The sequence below is a fragment of the Triturus cristatus genome, chromosome 7 (genome assembly GCF_964204655.1).
Source record: "Triturus cristatus chromosome 7, aTriCri1.1, whole genome shotgun sequence".
Taxonomy (NCBI): domain Eukaryota; kingdom Metazoa; phylum Chordata; class Amphibia; order Caudata; family Salamandridae; genus Triturus; species Triturus cristatus.
Genome location: NC_140590.1, coordinates 547,706,544 through 547,726,671, shown reverse-complemented (window position 1 = coordinate 547,726,671; position 20,128 = coordinate 547,706,544). Strand labels below are relative to the sequence as shown.

General features: G+C 47.2%; 1 protein-coding gene across 1 annotated transcript in view; it reads left to right on the top strand.

The window, feature by feature from the left end:
* MYO15B (myosin XVB) overlaps positions 1–20,128 on the top strand; it is a 1,465,505-nt gene that overhangs the window by 1,066,479 nt on the left and 378,898 nt on the right. The window contains exon 41 of the mRNA XM_085614939.1: positions 7,774–7,915. Coding sequence (XP_085471065.1) covers positions 7,774–7,915 — 142 coding nt within the window. The remainder of the gene's footprint in view (positions 1–7,773; positions 7,916–20,128) is intronic.

Below are 20,128 nucleotides of genomic sequence, written 5' to 3'. Positions count from 1 at the left end.
TGAAATGACCAGACAGACTCCTTGGACTAACCAAAATGCCATGCACCAGATGCGGATTTTCTCCACATGGTCTGGTCCTGCACTCTTGTCTTGCAATACTGGAGGGAGATTTTTTGCAAATGATCCTGTAACCTAGAGACTGACTTCAGAGCGGACCTATAATGGCATTGCTGGGTCATGTGCTGGATCTCCCCCAAACCAATAGACTTTTCACTGCAATTGCTCTTCTCCTGGCCAAGCGCAAGGTTGCACTCCACTGCCATTAGAGGCCTCCCCCATCTGCCACTAAATTGGCTCACCAGTATGACATACTGCGACCACTAGTGAGCTGTATGCATCTTTACAGCCTCCAGAACGGCTAGAGCGGCAAACTTTGAAGCTGGGGAAGGTTTCAGTCTGACAGGAGGCTCAATCATCCAGTAATTCTGGGCGAATCACTTAATCACCCCATGCCCAGAAATAAATGTGTCTGTCTGTAATGCAACTGGTGCTCATGTAAAGCACTCTAATGAGTTTGGATCGAGTTCGTTATATATATATATATATATATATATATATATATATATATATATATTCCAACATACCAGGTAGCACCAAAGGAGGGAGTCCACAGGAGGCTTGTGAGGTCAATCTTTTATTAATCGACACCCTGCCAGCTAGCACCTCGTCAGGATACAGGCATCGTAAATTCTTGGCCAGACGCGTTTCAGGAGTTGTACTCCTTTCTTCAGTGGCAGTGCAGAAGGGATGAAAGTCACGTAGATTGCGCACTTTTTTATTTCAACTACCTGCCTCAGTGGGCGTGGCTGTCAGCACAGCCTCATGGTTGCTGTAGTCCGCTAATCAAGTGTTCCCAAGTGGGTGCGCTTTCATTCCTCCAAAATTCACGCTAAAATATTACCCATGTGGGTTGGTGCACTGTTCTGCCATGGTGTCAGCCCTGCTTTGTAGGAGTCGATATGACCGTTATGTGAGCTGCAGCCCTGGACTGCAGCTGAACATCGCTTCCTCCCGAAAATTTCAGCTCCAGATTGGAGCCAGAACGGACCCGCTGTTTGCAGCAGTGGGCCTCACTCCGCGGCTGTGCAAAGCCGTAATATTCCAACATACCAGGTAGCACCAAAGGAGGGAGTCCACTGTGGACTCCCTCCTTTGGTGCTACCTGGTATGTTGGAATATTACGGCTTTGCACAGCCGCGGAGTGAGGCCCACTGCTGCAAACAGCGGGTCCGTTCTGGCTCCAATCTGGAGCTGAAATTTTCGGGAGGAAGCGATGTTCAGCTGCAGTCCAGGGCTGCAGCTCACATAACGGTCATATCGACTCCTACAAAGCAGGGCTGACACCATGGCAGAACAGTGCACCAACCCACATGGGTAATATTTTAGCGTGAATTTTGGAGGAATGAAAGCGCACCCACTTGGGAACACTTGATTAGCGGACTACAGCAACCATGAGGCTGTGCTGACAGCCACGCCCACTGAGGCAGGTAGTTGAAATAAAAAAGTGCGCAATCTACGTGACTTTCATCCCTTCTGCACTGCCACTGAAGAAAGGAGTACAACTCCTGAAACGCGTCTGGCCAAGAATTTACGATGCCTGTATCCTGACGAGGTGCTAGCTGGCAGGGTGTCGATTAATAAAAGATTGACCTCACAAGCCTCCTGTGGACTCCCTCCTTTGGTGCTACCTGGTATGTTGGAATATTACGGCTTTGCACAGCCGCGGAGTGAGGCCCACTGCTGCAAACAGCGGGTCCGTTCTGGCTCCAATCTGGAGCTGAAATTTTCAGGAGGAAGCGATGTTCAGCTGCAGTCCAGGGCTGCAGCTCACATAACGGTCATATCGACTCCTACAAAGCAGGGCTGACACCATGGCAGAACAGTGCACCAACCCACATGGGTAATATTTTAGCGTGAATTTTGGAGGAATGAAAGCGCACCCACTTGGGAACACTTGATTAGCGGACTACAGCAACCATGAGGCTGTGCTGACAGCCACGCCCACTGAGGCAGGTAGTTGAAATAAAAAAGTGCGCAATCTACGTGACTTTCATCCCTTCTGCACTGCCACTGAAGAAAGGAGTACAACTCCTGAAACGCGTCTGGCCAAGAATTTACGATGCCTGTATCCTGACGAGGTGCTAGCTGGCAGGGTGTCGATTAATAAAAGATTGACCTCACAAGCCTCCTGTGGACTCCCTCCTTTGGTGCTACCTGGTATGTTGGAATATATATATATATTCACTGAAAAAACCATAGGTTTCACACATGTTATAGTTTTATAGTTAGCGGAAATTTTACTGATAAAAAACCAATGAAATTCCCCCGTTATAGTTAGTGCAGGAAACTATAACTCACGCGACCGCAATCCTCTGCTGATGCTAATACTGTATTTAGACACTTATTTGCCCATGTCTTCTTCCATAAATTTTTAGCTATACATATATTACAAATATTTTTTTTTCATAAAGACACATATGTCATCAGCAGAAGATTGCGGTCGCGTGAGTTATAGTTTCCTGCACTAACTATAACGGGGGAATTTCATTGGTTTTTTATCAGTAAAATTTCCGCTAACTATAACATGTGTGAAACCTATGGTTTTTTCAGTGAATTTGCAAGGTTTTTTAAATGCTAATTCCTAACTATAACGTGTGTGAAACCTATGGTTTTTTCAGTGAATTTGTACGGTTTTTTAAATGCTAAGTTACTTTACGCCATTCGTGGCGTGCGCGCCCACTTAACGCAGTTCGTTCCGTGCGCGCACGGTACGCTTCGCGCACCGTGCGCGCACAGTGAGCACGCGGTGCGCTTCGCGCACCGCACGCCCACTTTACGCAGTTAGTGCCGTGCACGCACGGTGGGCACGCGGTGCGCTATGCGCACCGCGTGCCCACGTTACGCTAGATGGGCCATGTACGCACGATGCGCTTCGCGCACCGTGCGCACATGGAGGACATATTATGCGCTTCCTTGTGATAGGTAATCTGTTGAAATTTTTGGGGGAAATGCTGTGCTCTTATATGCCATGCACAAATTGGGGCCTTCGGCCACCATTTGCACACGGGGTGGAGAGAGTGGTTTTTTTTTTTTTTATATAATTTTTTACCGTACGCGTACGGTAAGCGTACGGTAAGCGTAATCGGCGAAATTTTCGAAAAATAAAAAATTACCGTTTTTTGCCTTGGGGGATCTTTGAAGACTCAACTAACATGGTTATGTGCATGGGCGCTGTCTAAACAGCCCCTTTATATGTTTTTGGCATTTGTTTATCAGCTCCCCCCTCAGAGTGCGAGAGAGAAAATGGCGGCCGCCGCTTCCTGGTTTCGACCGATTCGAATGTTTACTAAGATCTAAGGGCCAATCAGAATCGCGCTCGCGCACGCCACCGTACGCGTACGGTAAGCGTACCGTAAGCGCACCGTAAGCTGGCTCAGATATATATATTGATTTAAAGGCTATTTTCTCAGAATCTACTGAACAGATTTACACCAAACCTACAAAAGGCACTTCCTTGACCTGAGGACTACCTCTCTGCCAAATTTCAAGTAATTCTGTTCAGCCGTTCGGGCTGTAGCTGTGTCTAAAGGTCCTATGGAAAAATGCATGGGAAAAACGCGTTTTGGGACCCCCCTTTTATCTCAGCCCCCGCTTGACGAATCCCCCCGAGACTTTCAGGGTAGGAGCGGAGCGTAGCGCCCCACCTATTTTGAAAAATTCGCGAGGATTCGTCAACCGGCGCCAAAGTTATTCAAAATAGAATGTTGCGGATTTCCTATGGAAACGTGGTCCTAACTATAACTACCTACTGGCGACCGCCAGTAGGTAATATATATATATATATATATATATATATATATATATATATATATATATATATATATATATATATATATATATATATATTAACTCCAATCCTAGTTTCTCCCAGTTCGAAACAGGCGCTGACTCCGTGGGATGCAGTTTCAAAGATAATTCTTTATTTCAAAGCTGTGGCCCAGACGCGTTTCGGCGGACGAGTCCGCCTTGCTCACTGTGTCCGACCTCGCTCAGATAAGTTGCTTAAATACATTCAAAGTACATGTGACACAAACCCAGAGGTTGCAGAGCAACCAGTGAAACTACGATTGACATAAAAGAAAGTGCAAATGAAAAAATTCTTTCTTTAGACTGGTGTTGCCTTAAGCAATAAAGTAAAGCAGTAAAACAAGTGCCACCACAAATTCATATTAGTTTTACATAAAATATGTCATGAAGTTTACCTGGGCTAAACAAATACTATCATTATCGTAATCATAATGATAAACAATGCCATAGTCAGTAAAATAAACACGATGTTTCGAGAAACTGAGCATTATGAACTTTGTAAATTTTGTGAACATAGAGCCCAAGTGGGCTTAGTAATATTCAGCTGACAGTGACTGCTGCCCATACTTCTTTAAGGATTCGGTGAAGGTGGCAAATCTGACCAATTCATACTGCATCATAGTACTCTTACTGAAAAATATATACTACACACTATGTAAGGAATGGGAATGTGCATGGTGAACATGTTATAAGAAACAGAACCGAAAAAATTACAATAAACAAACTAGGTCAGATCTTATGGGATTGTTTCAAGAATCTAGGAAAGGCAGATTTGAAATTAGAGATGAACACTTAATGCTTCGTCGGCATTCAAACCATTTGGGATCTTACAATCCAACTGGATTATATATCGTGACTCCAATCTTCTAAGTGCTAGTTGCCTGTTGCCACCCCTTATGTTTTTCTTAATGCTATCAACAACAAAGTATACAAGATCTTCTGCTTTACCACCATGTACTTTGTTGATGTGGCGGGCAACAGGGTATGTTGGGTCATTATTACTGATTGCCCTTAGATGTTGCAAAATTCTAACATGCACGGGGTGAATGGTGCTACCCACATACAACTTGTTACAGGTGCAACGTAGCACATATACTGCAAAGTCTGTTTTGCATGTATAGTACTCCCTGATCTCTAATGGGGTTTTTCTTAGAGGAGTCGAGATTGATCTAGTATTAATTCCATATTTACAGGCTTTACACTTTGTGCACTTAAAGAATCCTTTTTGGGACTTAAGCCAACTGGTACCTCTGTCTAGTGCAGGAGCATTGGATATAAGTTCCTGTTTCATTGACTTAGCTCTCCTGAAGGTTAACTGGGGGAGCTTAGTGCAAGAAGGGCCTATGATAGGATCACATCTCACTATCGGCCAATGTCTATACAGGATTTTTCTTAACTTCTTGTGAAAAGTGTTATATTCTGTAATTAGCCTGGGTGTCTGTTTTGTTGTCTCCCCTGATGTTACTTTGTCATCTTTATTTTTGAATAAAAGGTCTTCTCTAGAAATATCCAAGCACTTCTGCTTTGCTGTTTCCAGAGTTTTGGTTTTGTACCCTCTATTACTGAGTCTCTTAAATAGGTAATTGATTGAGTCTGTTAAGCTCTCCACAGTACTGCAATTTCTTTTCAAACATAGACACTCGGCATAGGGAATGCTTTCAATAAGTTTAACAGGGTGAAATATATATACATATATATACAGATATTTCACTCCACTTCAAGGAAAGCCTGCACACAGTTCATTTAATCACTGGCAGCGCATGTTTCTACAGGAACGCGGTTTCGGCTGTCACAGCAGCCTTCATCAAAGTGAAATTGCGCCATTTTAGTAGTCCTTAAATACTCCCATCAGGTGTCTTGTAATGTAACAACATAGAAGAGCCACTGCCGATCTCGTGGGCTTCTTGAATAAGTTCCAAAATAATTTTGAAAGTCACCTTTATTGGAGCATTAGTTAAGAAATGGAAATAAATATCCCAGCTGTTTGGTGCATTTTTCGAATCAAATAAGAATTGTGTGCGCTGCATTACATTAAAGATCGATGAAAACATCCCCAAATTTTTCATTGAGCAAATGCCGGCTGTAATCCACATGGTTCTTTTTGATGTTTGAATAAACCTTTGAAAATAGATAGTTTCTTTGCACGTATTACGATGGTTTCCAATTACGAAATCACTGCAGCTCAAAGTGCCTGCTACAGTGCCCGGCTCCGAACACCAATCCAGTGGAATGCGGGGGCTCACAGCAGGACCCCGTCCCCGCCAAGGGCAGCCATAGACTCCCAGCGTCGAGCAGACGGCACCTCTGGTAACACTCCAACGACATCGCTCAATGCTATATCTATATATACACATATAGTACCTATTTACTTTCACTCGCCGCTCAGACGCAGGACTCACTTGCATACATCGGGGACCCTCTCCACTGCCACCTGAACTCACAAGCCATTGCACTCCCTGACCCTCCCCCTCCCTACCCATTACCCCTATAAGTGACGTTCGGCTGCGAGGTGTCTGAAGGGGCGCTCCCCCTGACGCCCTTTCTCACCTCCATCCCATTTTTCCTCCCCTGCCTGTATGCACCTCCCCCCTTTTGCTCCCCCTCCACTTATGGCGACCCTTATGGGAGCATGGAAATCTCCCCTCTCCCTTCACTCACGCTTTATTCAGACCACTTGATATTGGCGACTTCACTTTTGCGCACGATGAGGATTACGTTATGTATCAATTGTTCTTTTCCCTATACTTTTCGTCCCTTCTTCCCTTCCCCCATTCTTGATGTGTAAGTTACTTTGTTGCAACTGATGGCATACCTTGGCTACACTGTGCCCCTTCACTCCATTGTTTTGATAATTCAAATGGCCAATAACATTTCGTCTTTGTATTCGATACTGCCATACCTGTTTGCATATGTGCTGTTTCTTCTTTTGGGAAAATTAATAAAAACTGTTTAAAAACAAAACATTTCAAGCACCTTAATAGAGAGTATTTTACGCTGCCTCGCCTATTCCGGTATGAATTACGCGACACAGCAAGCTGCCTCGGATGTGGCGTGGACGAGGCGGAGTTTGCCCAAGTGGCTTGGTTCTGCCCAGGGATGCAGTCATTTTTGCAGACAGTACTGGCGGAACTTGGAGAACTTACTGGTGCGCACATAGCGGGACCCCATTACTGGCACTGTTGTAATATTAGAAGGATATCCTGTCACTCTCGAGGCAATTGGTGCCCATGGGGTTGCTGCTTGCTAGGCACAGAATAGGCCCACTCCTGGCTCTCAAAGACTGGCATGTAGACATGGCATACTTGAACACGCAGTCAGATCTGTACTGTGAGTTACAGCCGGTGTGTAGCCGCCCAAAAGACATATGGGGACCATATCAGGCCTACCTGGCTCAATCGAATGAGGAGCCGGAGACCGGAGAAGAGGAGGGCGGAGTAACGGTCCTGAAGAGGCCATGTGGGCAGTGCATAATGCTGGATTTGTTTGAAGTGTGCTGTGTGCTCTGTCGCTTGAAGTCCTGATTAATGTCTGGTATGAGCAGAAGTGGCTGTCATTTGATCTGGTGGCGGTTATACCAGTGTGTATGCACTACTTGGGTAGGGGAGAGACATTTGCAAATTGTTCACCTACATCATGCCTGCAACGATTGTAATGTCTGGTTATTCATTTGTATCACTACAACCCTGATCATCCCACTTGTAAGTCATTTTGTTGTACTCCACACTTGGAGTTGGTCTGTGTCATGCCAAATAACTCTGTAATGTAGTTTTTAGTATGGTTGCTTAAAATCAGAAATAAAGTTAAACATTTTAAAAAAAGTCTGGTGAGGCAGCCAGTGTTGGCTGTAGTTAGAAGTGGACAGGGGACATTCTCACCGTGTTCTCCAATCTTATTCCTGATTTACAGCTATGCTGATGTGCTGTCCGTGGAACTGAGGACTCCCAACACACTTGAGTTCTCCCTGAGGAATGAACAGCTAGTACTACTGTCTTCAAAAGCATGTCAGCTCAAAGCACTAGTGGATCTCTTTCTGCACGAGCTGAAAAAGGTGAGGTGCTCTACCAGAGTGGTTGCTATACAATGATTCTTTGCAGCCACCCAAGGAATTTGCACATCAAATGTAAACTGACCATAAAGGGAATTGGGTAGTTTTGTAACAGGTAAATATTCTGAAATCCTCTTGTACTTTTGTGCATCTTCATTTAATCTCGCTTTCCACTCCTCAATTACTACTTTTGTAGTTACAAAAATGTGTTCTGTCTGTTGTAAATTTAAAACCCCATACAAAAAAATGTACTGTACAATTTTCCAGTCCTCTTCATGTATGTACACCTACGCTGGGAACTTCTTGACCAAACATTCAAGTGCGTTATGCCTAACCATACCATTCTGCTTTTTCAGCATCAGTCTGTGTTTTTAGATTTCCAGAACTTCCCTAAATCTTAAACCATGTTCCCCAAGATCCCCCGTAAATACCAGGCTATCATCCTGCAAGATCTCCATTCCACACACTTTGCCAATCAAGTTATACTTGCCTCTGTAAAACATCGGAACAGCTAACACCAGGCCAAAACGTATCCCACAGAGGTGAAAATGATCATCTAGGGTAACGAGATATATCAACCGACAAGAAGAAGAATTCTGCTTAAGTTGTTGATAAACTGAGGTGAGGTGCAGAGTATAAAACACACTGTCCCCCCTTTTTGGGAAACCTGCTTGATAAAGGTGTCTCTTACCAGCTATTTTTATAATATCTCCCTATGCTGTTTTCCAGCTTTTTATCCATCTAAATTCAGACCATACTGAAGCACAGAGATAGATCCGATCCAGCTGTTAAATAAGCCCTGGTTTCTAGCGTACCTGATCTTTCGAGATATTCCACGTGGCTGACCATGCAGGAATTCTGAGTACTGTCTCACAATCTGTGAGACTGGAGGAACTGTTTAGGAAAGATTCTCCTACTTACTTTCTGGCAGACCCAGGTTTGTGATAATTGTGTTTTCCAGATCACCTTCCCACCCACAATTCTATGGAAGTGCTGGGTTTCCATACTCCTCCAAATGTATTTTGCTTCTTGAAGAATCCTCTATGCTCAGCCCTGGCAGCTCAGGGAATCGCCACTGATCAAAATTCAGACAACACCAGACTGTACCAGAAAGTTTCATCTAAGCCTAACAAATGCAAACTGTAGATTGTCTGCTTCTGAAGAAATGGATGAGCAAACAACATGGCAGAACCGTAAAGCAAACCTTCAATATTTTCTTTTCAAAAACAAAATCCCACAGTGGGATTTTCGTTTTGAAAAGAAAAAAAGCAATGACATCCTCACATGGGAGATTTCTCCTATACAGGGTGAGTTATTTACAATTTTTCACCTTACCCCAGGTTTTACCTGGTGGTGACAGACCGTGAAAACTGGGCATTTGACTGCCCACTCTAAATCCGGAGGGCGGTCACATGGCTAAACCTCTGACGACGGACTCTAGAAATTCATTTCTAAAAAATAATTTCTGTTCTACTCATGTAATTGGCACCTGCCAGTTCACTCCTGGCTAAGTCTAATCACAGCATTCTGCATTTCATCAGCCTTCATCCCAGATGTGTTGTAGGGTTTGATTGTCACACGATCTGTACACTGCCAACAATATCTAATTTGTAAGGTAAAACCATTCATCCCCCTGACGGCTTTCTATCTGTGCTGCAATCTTTGATTATCTCTTGCCTCAATGGGGAGAATGGTCTCCTTGCTGGCACTCCCATACAACCTGTGCGAATACTAAAATCAGCCCTTCATTCTGCTCCTAGTTTTAGTCAAGGTGCCACTAAATCTGACCATGTTAATCCCACCTTCATCTCCCTGTGTTGATTCCGTTCAGATCAATTTTCCTGAGCTGGCACACTTCTCTGTGTCTGTTTGCCAACAATGTTTTTTAGCAGATTGGAAAACCTGACGGCTTTAGGCCATTGCTGTATTTGATTGTCATTCCACTGAGCAAAAACCCTGTCTTATAAAAAGACATTCAGTTATGACTTTCTTTCAAATATTTCATCTGGCAGCAGTGAGCACATGAAAACAACATTTGAACACTTTCTGTATCTTGAAACTGATTGGGTAATTTAGATGCTTAGTTAAAATACCAAGCACACTGGTAGTTTAATTATTTAAGGCATTTTTGAAAAAATATTTGGCAAATAAATGAAACATAAAGTACTTCCCTTTAATTTTCCTATATAAAATGTACTGTGTCTGCATTTATAGGCTGTAGAAATTACCCTCTGCTGTGTCCGTGTTCACAAATTATTAATCTTGGCAACATTAGAACCGAAAATGAGCTTCCCAGTCAACATGAAATGTGGAGCACAGCTTTCAGGCGGGAAACTGGATTTCTTAACTCGTTTGAAAAAACAGTTCTTGTGAATAAAGAGCAACAACGCTATACATATGTATATATGTATCTGCTTGGGATTCCCTCTACCACCAATCCCTTACACCTGGTGCATAGTTTGTAAAAGAAAGTGTGCTGGTGCCGTAACGAAAATTGAGGGGGCCCCCCTGCAAGGTACGTGGAGGGCCCCCCTCTGGACCCTAACAGGAGCTCTCCATCCGAAGTGCTGTGCTGAGGGGGGGCCCTGGAACTTTTACTATATTAGGAGACCTCAATCTTCATTTCGATCTGTCTCAAGACCCTATCATCAAAAACCTCCTGGACGACTTTGCCGCCTTACAACTCAACTCTCTAATTCAGGCCGCCACACACTCGGCCGGGCACATACTAGACCCTGTTTTTACTAACATCCCGGAGGTTAGGACAGAAGTGCCCAAACCTATGGGATGGACAGACCATTACCTTATTAAAATTACTATGCTAGTTAGAGAAACGTTTAATAAGATTGAGCTAACTCGACGCCTAAAGAGACCTTGGCATAAACTTTCAACCAGTGACCTGCACTCCACTCTAGGAGCATTCCATCATGCGGCAAACTTGGATATCAATATGACTTATGATGCCTTCCTTGACTGGATTACTAGAGGACTAGATGCTCTCATCCCAGCCAAATAGACTAAAGGGCGTAGCTCTCCCTCCAATCCATGGTATAACTATACCCTGAAATCCATGCGAAAAGATTGCAAAAAAGCCGAGCTAATCTGGAGAAGGGAATACAATGATAGGGATAAAGCTTTCTACCTATCCAAACAAAAACTCTACCATAAAGCTATTTGCTCCGCACGTGCCTCCTTCTATGCAGAAGAAATTAACTCTAGCTCGAATCCTGCTAAAGTTATTTTTAAACTGGTACAAGAATTGCAGAGTAGCAGATCCCCTTTCTCCAGTATCACCTCTGCGCAGCACTGTGAGGACCTTGCCACGTTCTTTGTAGAGAAAGTACAAAGAATATACAGATCATTTCCACAGCACTCCTCCAACCCGCCTAACTCCACTAACTCCATTACTAATGGCACCACCATGATGTTCATACCAGAAATCTCGTATGAGGACCTGACTAAACTCTGCAGGAAAGCTAAGTCTGGTTCTCCAGCAGACCCGATGAGGCCGATCCAATTTATAGAATCGCTAGAATTTTTTCTGCCTTCCCTGGCCTCTATACTGAATCTTTCCTTTTCTTCTGCTAATGTCCCGACTGTTTGGAAACAAGCTTGGGTCTCCCCTATTATCAAGAAGCCCACTCTAGACCCTTCCAAACTGGAAAACTTCAGACCTATCTCGCTACTCCCATGGCTATCTAAACTTGCAGAGGCTCATGTTAACAACGTCCTGTCCCTACATATGGATCAAAACAATATCTTGGACCCATCTCAAAATGGTTTCAGGCCGGGCCACAGCACTGAGTCTGCCCTCCTGGCCACGACTGAACATCTCCGGACAATCCTCGATGCCGGTCAGAGTGCTGCGCTGATTCTGTTAGACCTCAGCGCAGCCTTTGACACGGTATCCCATAACATTCTGTTAAATCGTCTGGCGACAGTAGGGATTTCCGGCCTTGCCCTGGAATGGTTCCGCTCCTTCTTGAAGGACAGATCCTTCCGGGTTTCAGCTTCCCCGTTTCTTTCAAAGCCCCATTCCATCGGACAGGGAGTCCCGCAGGGCTCTGCACTAAGCCCATCCCTCTTTAATCTTTATGTGCAGCCACTTGCGGTAGTGGCTAAGGAGTGGGACCTAACGCTGGTGTCATACGCAGATGACACGCAGCTGGCCATCACTCTCACTGAAGGCCCTTCTACTTCGGCCTCAAGATTTAGGGATGGCCTTGCTGCAGTAGCCCAGTGGATGACGGACAACTGCCTGCAGCTCAATGCAGGCAAGACGGAGGTGCTGCTCCTCGGAAGGAATACCAGCTACTGGAACGAGCACTGGTGGCCCTCGTCATTGGGCACTGTTCCACCACCTAAAGCCTTGGTCAAGAACCTAGGCGTCTGGATGGACTCCTTGCTCAGCTTTCAAACCCACACAAAAAAAGTGGCAGCTACTTGTGTGGATCTGCTGAGGAGTCTCAGACCGATACTTGGCTTTTTTGACTCTAAGGTTCGCCAACTCATTGTCCAAACCTCAATTCTCTCCCGTTTGGATTACGCCAATGTTCGAGGCATGTGGGCTGCTGAATTCATATCTGTGCATAGATCGCCGCCTAGTGTTGGGTCCGGATGTTTGCACGTTGTTGTCCTGGAAGAGTCTTCGAAGTATCCTGGGATAGGTGACTCCTCCCCTGGACTACAGTGCGCATGGGCATCCTCTCCATCCTCAGATTGTTTTTTTCCGCTATTGGGTTCGGATGTGCTTATCTTGACTCAAGTTAGGAAAAACTTTTTCCAGGCCAAAAGGCCTCTAGTTCGCGTCGGTACTGTTCCCGATCGGTATCGATAGTATCTTTGTTAGTCTACTAACTTCCAGAACCAACTTTTTCGCATCTTACCCGACCATCGACCCGACATCGACGATGGAATCGAGGACACCATTCAAGCGGTGCCCTGTATGCAATGCGAAATATCCACACATCGACGTCCATCCGGTGTGCAACAAATGCCTTTCACCGGATCACGACGAATCTACATGTATGGCCTGTGCCCGATTTTGATCCAAGAAGACTCTCCGGAATCGACGAGCGGCGAGACTCGAGGCGCAGCAAGCGGCACCGGCCCCGGCCGACATCTTCAGCGCCGAGACCGAAGATGTCGAAGAAGTGGAGAACCTACCCTCCAGTCCCGCTTCCGAACATGACTCCGGATCGGGAGACGTCGACGAAACACTCTTTCGCAGAGATGAAGACGACACCGAGGTAGGAGACTACAATGAGGCCTTAGGGGCCGAAGAGAGTAGCTCCGATGACGAGCAAGGCCTACCCGTTCAGACTGAGGAAATCCCAGTGCAACAGTCTATGGCTCCGGTCGAGGGATCGCCTTCGGGCCTTACCCAAGACCTATCCCGCAGTTCTTCGGCCCCGCCCTCGGGCCCGGCCTCGGACATTCAGCGGCAGCCATTCATGCCCAAACCGGCTGGTTTCCCTTCTTCGAAACCGAAACCAAAAGCTGTATTGGTTCAACTGAAACCGAAACCGAAAGTGGCGCTGGTCGGATCGAGGCCCTCCACACCTTCGACGCCAGCAAAACCCGTCGGCACCGAGCGCAACAAACGAGACTTCGGTGCCGAGCTTGAAGCGGCCGACGTCGGAGTCGACATACGGAAAAAGACCTTCGGTGCCACCAAACCTACTCGGCTCCAGGCACCGACGCAATCGGCTCCGACCCCAAAGGTCAAACTGCCTGCCGCGTCTCCCACCGCTTCGACGGCACCACCAAAGCCACACTCATCGAAGACGTCGACGGCCATTCCCGCCCCTCGACTCCATGACTCACCGGCGCCGAAAAAGTCCACGCCCGCCTCCACAGAATCGGTCGGCGCAAAGGAATCAAGGGCGCTCCAGGTGCCACCCGTTGCTGCGCAACGCACCAAAAACAACACTGTCCTCCAGGACACGTCGGGCTCCGAGCCAATAAAAGCTCCAACAGCCTCTTCGGCACCAGCCAACATTACTTTTGGCCTGCCACCATCCACGGCCCCGAAACTGTTCCAAATCAGGACACGGGTCACCCACACCACGATCACGCCTGCCGAACGCTCTGCGGAGACGTCTCCATCGCATATCATCGACGCCGACACCGGCAGGATGATTATCCACAAAAGGAGAATGACTTCTGAGCCAGCTTTGGACTCCTTCCGGATCCCACTTAAGAGAAAGCTGCCAGTGGCTTCGGAACCAGTTCTTTACGAACCTTTCCATTCACCCTACCAGGATCCACAATCCTTCTCTCCCACATACTCCGACACGGATGCGTTGGAGGACTACATGGGTGACCAAGTTCCCTACCCCGGAGGGATGGACCCTGATGGCCAACATGACCCTGATCAAGCTTGGGATGACCCTGTAGACCCAGGTGCACCTATGGATGCACAGGACCCGCAACTCTATGGAGCAAAAACATCTCCCACAGAGGACACTGCCGCGTTCAACGCTCTCATTGAACGTGCTGCGGCCAATCATGGGGTGCAACTTCACTCTGACACCATCGAGGACGACTTTCTCATGGATACTTTCGCATCCTCAGAAAGGAATATAAAGACTCTGCCCATGTTAAAGGGGGTCCTCAAACCAGCAAAGGACATCTTCAAGGAACCCACCAGGGCAAGAGTGATAAACCCCAGGATCGACAAGAAATACAGATCAGCGCCTGGGGACCCTACTTACATTAGAGGCCAATTACCTCTGGATTCCATTGTCGTTGCGAATGCTCGCAAAAGGGCATACTCGCAAACAACAGGTGATGCTCCTCCCCCGGACAAAGAGTCCAAGGTGCTAGAGACCTCTGGCAAACGGGTTGCCGCCCAGGCAGCTAACATATGGCGCATTGCCAATACTCAAGCGCTCCTCGCTCGCTACGATCGAGCGCACTACGACACATTAGAGCAACTACTCCAACATCTCCCTGACCAATACAAAGAAGGTGCAGAGATCCTCATCAGGGAGGGACAACTGCTCACAAATGCATCCATTAAGTGTGCACTGGATGCCGCGGATACAGCTGCCAGAGCCATAAACACTAGCGTCATGTTGCGACGACACGCCTGGTTGCGAATCTCCGGATTCAAACCAGAGGTACAAAATAACATCCTCAACCAACCTGTCAACCCCGACTACTTATTCGGGCCGGAGGTTGACACCACCCTAGAGAAAATAAAAAAGGACACGGACACTGCAAAGTCCATGGGGGCCCTACAGACGCAGTCCTTTCGGAGCGGCTCCTTTCGTCGCCCCGGAAATAGAGGAGCAGGTAGAGGACAGGGGTCACAGCAAACATACAACAAGGGCAACACACAAAACACCTACGATAAAAACACCCGGGGTGGATATCGTGGCTCCAGCACAAAGGGCAGAGGACGCGGCTACGGCAACACCAGGTCCTCTCCCAAGAACAAGCAGTGACGCCCTCTCCCTTCCTCCCGACCACATAACACCTGTCGGGGGAAGGCTACAAAGGTTCCTGTCCACGTGGAACTCCATCACCACGGACAGGTGGGTCAAAGATATTGTCAAATACGGTTGCTGTCTAGAACTAACCTCCACTCCACCCACAATACCTCCAAAAAACCGTCCTATGTCCTCAGAGCACTTAACGCTCTTACAGCAGGAGGTGCAAAGTATGCTTCTAAAAGGCGCAATAGAGGTCGTACCCGTCCACGAGCAAGGTACGGGGGTGTACTCCCTGTACTTTTTAATACCGAAAAAGGACGGGTCACTCAGACCTATATTAGACCTGAGACCCCTGAACCAGTACATTCTTTCCGAGCATTTTCACATGCTCACTCTACAGCAAGTCCTCCCGCTACTCAAGCAGGGAGACTTTCTGGCCACACTGGACCTCAAGGATGCGTATTTCCACATACCCATTCACCCCTCACACAAGAAATACCTCAGGTTCACTGTTCAAGGGCAGCACTACCAATTCAAAGTCCTTCCCTTCGGCGTGACAACAGCACCCAGGGTGTTCACGAAGTGCCTAGCTACTGTGGCGGCACATCTACGGAGGCAGCACATACACGTCTTCCCTTACCTGGACGACTGGCTCGTTCAAGCGAAGTCAGCCCAGCAATGTGCCAGCCACATGTCCCGCACCATCCACCTCCTTCACAGTCTGGGGTTCTCACTAAATTACCCAAAATCCCATCTCCAGCCCGCACACGTACAACAGTACCTCGGTGCGACTATAGACACTCTGGCGGCCACAGCTCAGCCAAATTTAGTGAGAATCAACAGCATGCAAATGCTGATTTCCAAGTTCAAACCACAACACTCCCTTCCCGCGCGAGTGTTCATGCAGTTGATAGGCATGATGGCCTCCTGCATCTTCATAGTCCCACACGCGAGACTACATATGCGCCCGCTTCAGGAGTGCTTAGCACGTCAGTGGAATCAGGCTCAAGGACAGTTGAAAGACCTAGTGTTGGTGAGCGGTCGGGCATACAACTCTCTGCATTAGTGGAATCCACAAAACCTTTGCAAGGGCCGACCGTTCCAAGAGCCTGTCCCACAGATAATACTGACGGCGGACGCGTCTCTCCAGGGATGGGGAGCTCATGTACTCCATTACACAGTGCAGGGACTATGGACACAACAACAAAAGAAGATGCACATCAACCTTCTAGAGCTGATGGCAATCTTCCTCGCTATGAAAGCATTCAAAGTACACTTGTGCAACAAAGTCGTGTTGATCCGGATGGACAACATGACTGCCATGTACTACATACAGAAGCAGGGAGGAACACACTCTCCACAGTTGTCTCATCTGGCTCAGAGCATGTGGAAGTGGGCTATTCAGAGGAACATGTTCCTCATGGCAGAACACCTCCCCGGCAAGGACAACCAGATGGCGGATCTGCTCAGCAGACACAGCCACCAGATGCACGAGTGGGAGTTACACCCATCAGTACTCCAACCGTATTTCCAGCAGTGGGGTCATCCAGAGATAGACCTATTCGCGACAAGCGAAAACGCAAAATGCCAAAGCTTTGCCGCCAGGTTCCCACATCCGCAGTCGCAGGGCAATGCGATATGGATGAACTGGTCCGGCAGATTTGCGTACGCTTTTCCCCCAGCACCACTGATACCGCTGGTGGCACGCAAACTCAGACAACACTCACTGACACTCGTCCTGGTTGCTCCAACGTGGGCACGCCAGCCGTGGTACACCACCTTTCTCGAACTTTCCGTGGTGCCGCATCAAAGGCTGCGGGTCAAACCCGAGCATTTGACGCAGAACCATGGAGAGATTCAGCACCCAGATCCGCAACAGCTGAACCTGGCAATCTGGCTCCTGAAGTCCTAGAGTTTGGCTACCTAAACCTGCCACCTGACTGTATGGACATCATTAAGGAGGCCAGGAGACCCACTACCAGAGCTTGCTATGCAGCCAAATGGAAGAGGTTCGTCATTTATTGCAATAATAATGACATTAACCCGCTAGACGCATCCATCCAAAACATTATTTGTTACCTATTACACCTATACCGATGCAATCTGGCGTACACCTCTATACGTGTCCATTTGACCGCAATATCAGCCTATCTACAAACCAGGCAGCACCTCTCTCTATTCAGAGTGCCTGCCATCAAAGCATTCTTGGAAGGACTCAAACGAGTCATTCCACCTAGCCACCCGCCAGCCCCAATGTGGAACCTCAACTTGGTCCTCACACGCCTGATGGGTCCACCCTTTGAACCTCTACACTCATGTGAGATTCAATTCCTCACCTGGAAAGTAGCTTTCCTAGTAGCGATAACTTCTTTACGAAGAGTTAGTGAACTCCAGGCCGTAACCGTCCAAGAGCCATTTATACAGGTTCACGCCAACAGGGTCGTACTACGTACCAACCCCAAATTCATGCCCAAGGTGGTATCGCAGTTCCACATGAATCAAACTATTGAACTGCCTGTTTTCTTTCAAAACCCACAAACTGTCGCAGAAAGGGCACTCCATACACTAGATGTAAAAAGGGCCCTCATGTATTATATCGACAGGACCAAACCCTTTAGGAAAACAAATCAACTTTTCGTTGCCTTTGCCCCACACCACAAAGGTAACGCTATCTCCAAAGCAGGTATAGCCAGATGGATCGTTAAATGTATTCAAATTTGCTATCAAAAGGCTAAACGCACTTTAACGATTCCCCCACGAGCCCACTCAACACGTAAGTTAGGGGCCTCCATGGCTTTCCTAGGAAACATTCCTTTGCATGACATATGTAGAGCAGCCACCTGGTCCACTACACATACATTTACCAAACACTATTGTGTAGATGTGCAATCAAAACAGCAGGCAGCTGTAGGACAGGCTGTTCTCAAAACTCTTTTTCAGACCGCTGCAGCTGGCACTGGTAGCCGCCGCTAATAAGAGGGCACTGCTATATATTCTATGCACAGATATGAATTCAGCAGCCCACATGCCTCGAACTGAATATGCTACTTACCAGTATGCATCTGTTCTTGGCATGTAGGGCTGCTGACATTCATATCGCCCTCCCTCCTCCCCGGCGCCTGTAGCAGCTGCAGCTCTCAGAATTACTGTAAAGAATGGTCATCACTTTCTGTATCTACTCCATCACTGCCACAATGGCGAAAAACAATCTGAGGATGGAGAGGATGCCCATGCGCACTGTAGTCCAGGGGAGTAGTCACCTATCCCAGGATACTTGGAAGACTCTTCCAGGACAACAACGTGCAAACATCCGGACCCAACACTAGGCAGCGATCTATGCACAGATATGAATGTCAGCAGCCCTACATGCCAAGAACAGATGCATACTGGTAAGTAGCATATTCAGTTCTACTTCTGGGCGCCATCAAAGGGGAGATAGCGAGATTGCAACGCGTGCAGAACTCTGCGGCAAGAGCCTTGTTGGTCTTCCCCGCAGATGCTCGGTCAGAGCTACTATCCGAAAGTTACACTGGTTACCCATTGATTCCCGAATCCAGTTCAAAACCCTCATCATGACATTCAAAGTCATTAAATCCGGTTGCCCAGAACTTCTGCGTCCACTCCTTACCTCAGCGCAACTTGCGCTCATTAGGCCAACACCTATTGACTGTGCCCCGCACAAAGCTCTGCCGCACTGGTGGTCGCTCCTTTAGGGTTTTAGGAGCCAAGCTCTGGAACGCTCTGCCACTGAACATCCGTTCTTTGGAAAACCTGTCTACCTTGCGGAAGGCCATCAAGACACACCTGTCCCCCCTCCCCTTAGGACTCTTGTCTGTCCCACTCCTTTCTTCCTCAGTATAGTGTCTGTGGTTCCTTAGCGCCGGGACGCCTCTTAGCTGGGGCAGCTGTTGCGCTCTACCAAAACGATAACATAACATAACTTCTTTCCGATTCATGTGATGCTTTATGTGAAAAGTAAGTGGCGAAAGAGCAACCGTTGGCTCAAACTAAGCACTTCTCCCCCCCCCCCCGTCCTTTCAGGCATCACGGTGGCCACGCCCTGTGTCACAGCCCTGCTCGGGCTGCACTCAATTGAATTCTACTCGAGCCTCATCGAAGATGCCCGGGCAGGCTAGACGCCTCGAAAGGCCAATGGGAATGTGCATGTCAAATCTTACATGTCAGCATTGGATCTGTTGTTTACCAAACCTTAATCAGCTCTCGCTCCGTCTGGCTGGCGGGATCTGGAAATGTATATATGAACATTCTGAAAAGTAATGTTAAAATGATATTTTTAAACACAGATTCTCAATATTAAACTTCAAGATATCAAGGCAGATGCACTTCAATTATTATAGTTTACTAAAAATGTCCAGTCATAGCTTCATGGGTGCTATACATCCGACAAATGCAGGAGGTCTGTATGAAGTACAGTGACCACCTGACGGTAACCAGTTAACTGCATGGAAACAACACATCAGCAAAGTAGCCGTATTTGCTACTCTTCTTCATTGGGCAAACAGTGAAAATGTTATGACTTTAAATACATCTACAACTGCAATGACTAGCTACTCTCCCAAATAGATGGGGTCACTCATACATAAACAGTAATGAGTGGTGTTGCTGGAGGGGAAGGACTTTGTATACTTCTGTTCCAGGGGCCCTGTGACTCCTTCCCTTGCTCTGACGGCATGCACTGTTGCATGTGATTTGCTGAGCATTCACCATCCTGATAATTTCAAGGAGCAGTCGCGGTCCGCGCAGGTAACTGCGGTGG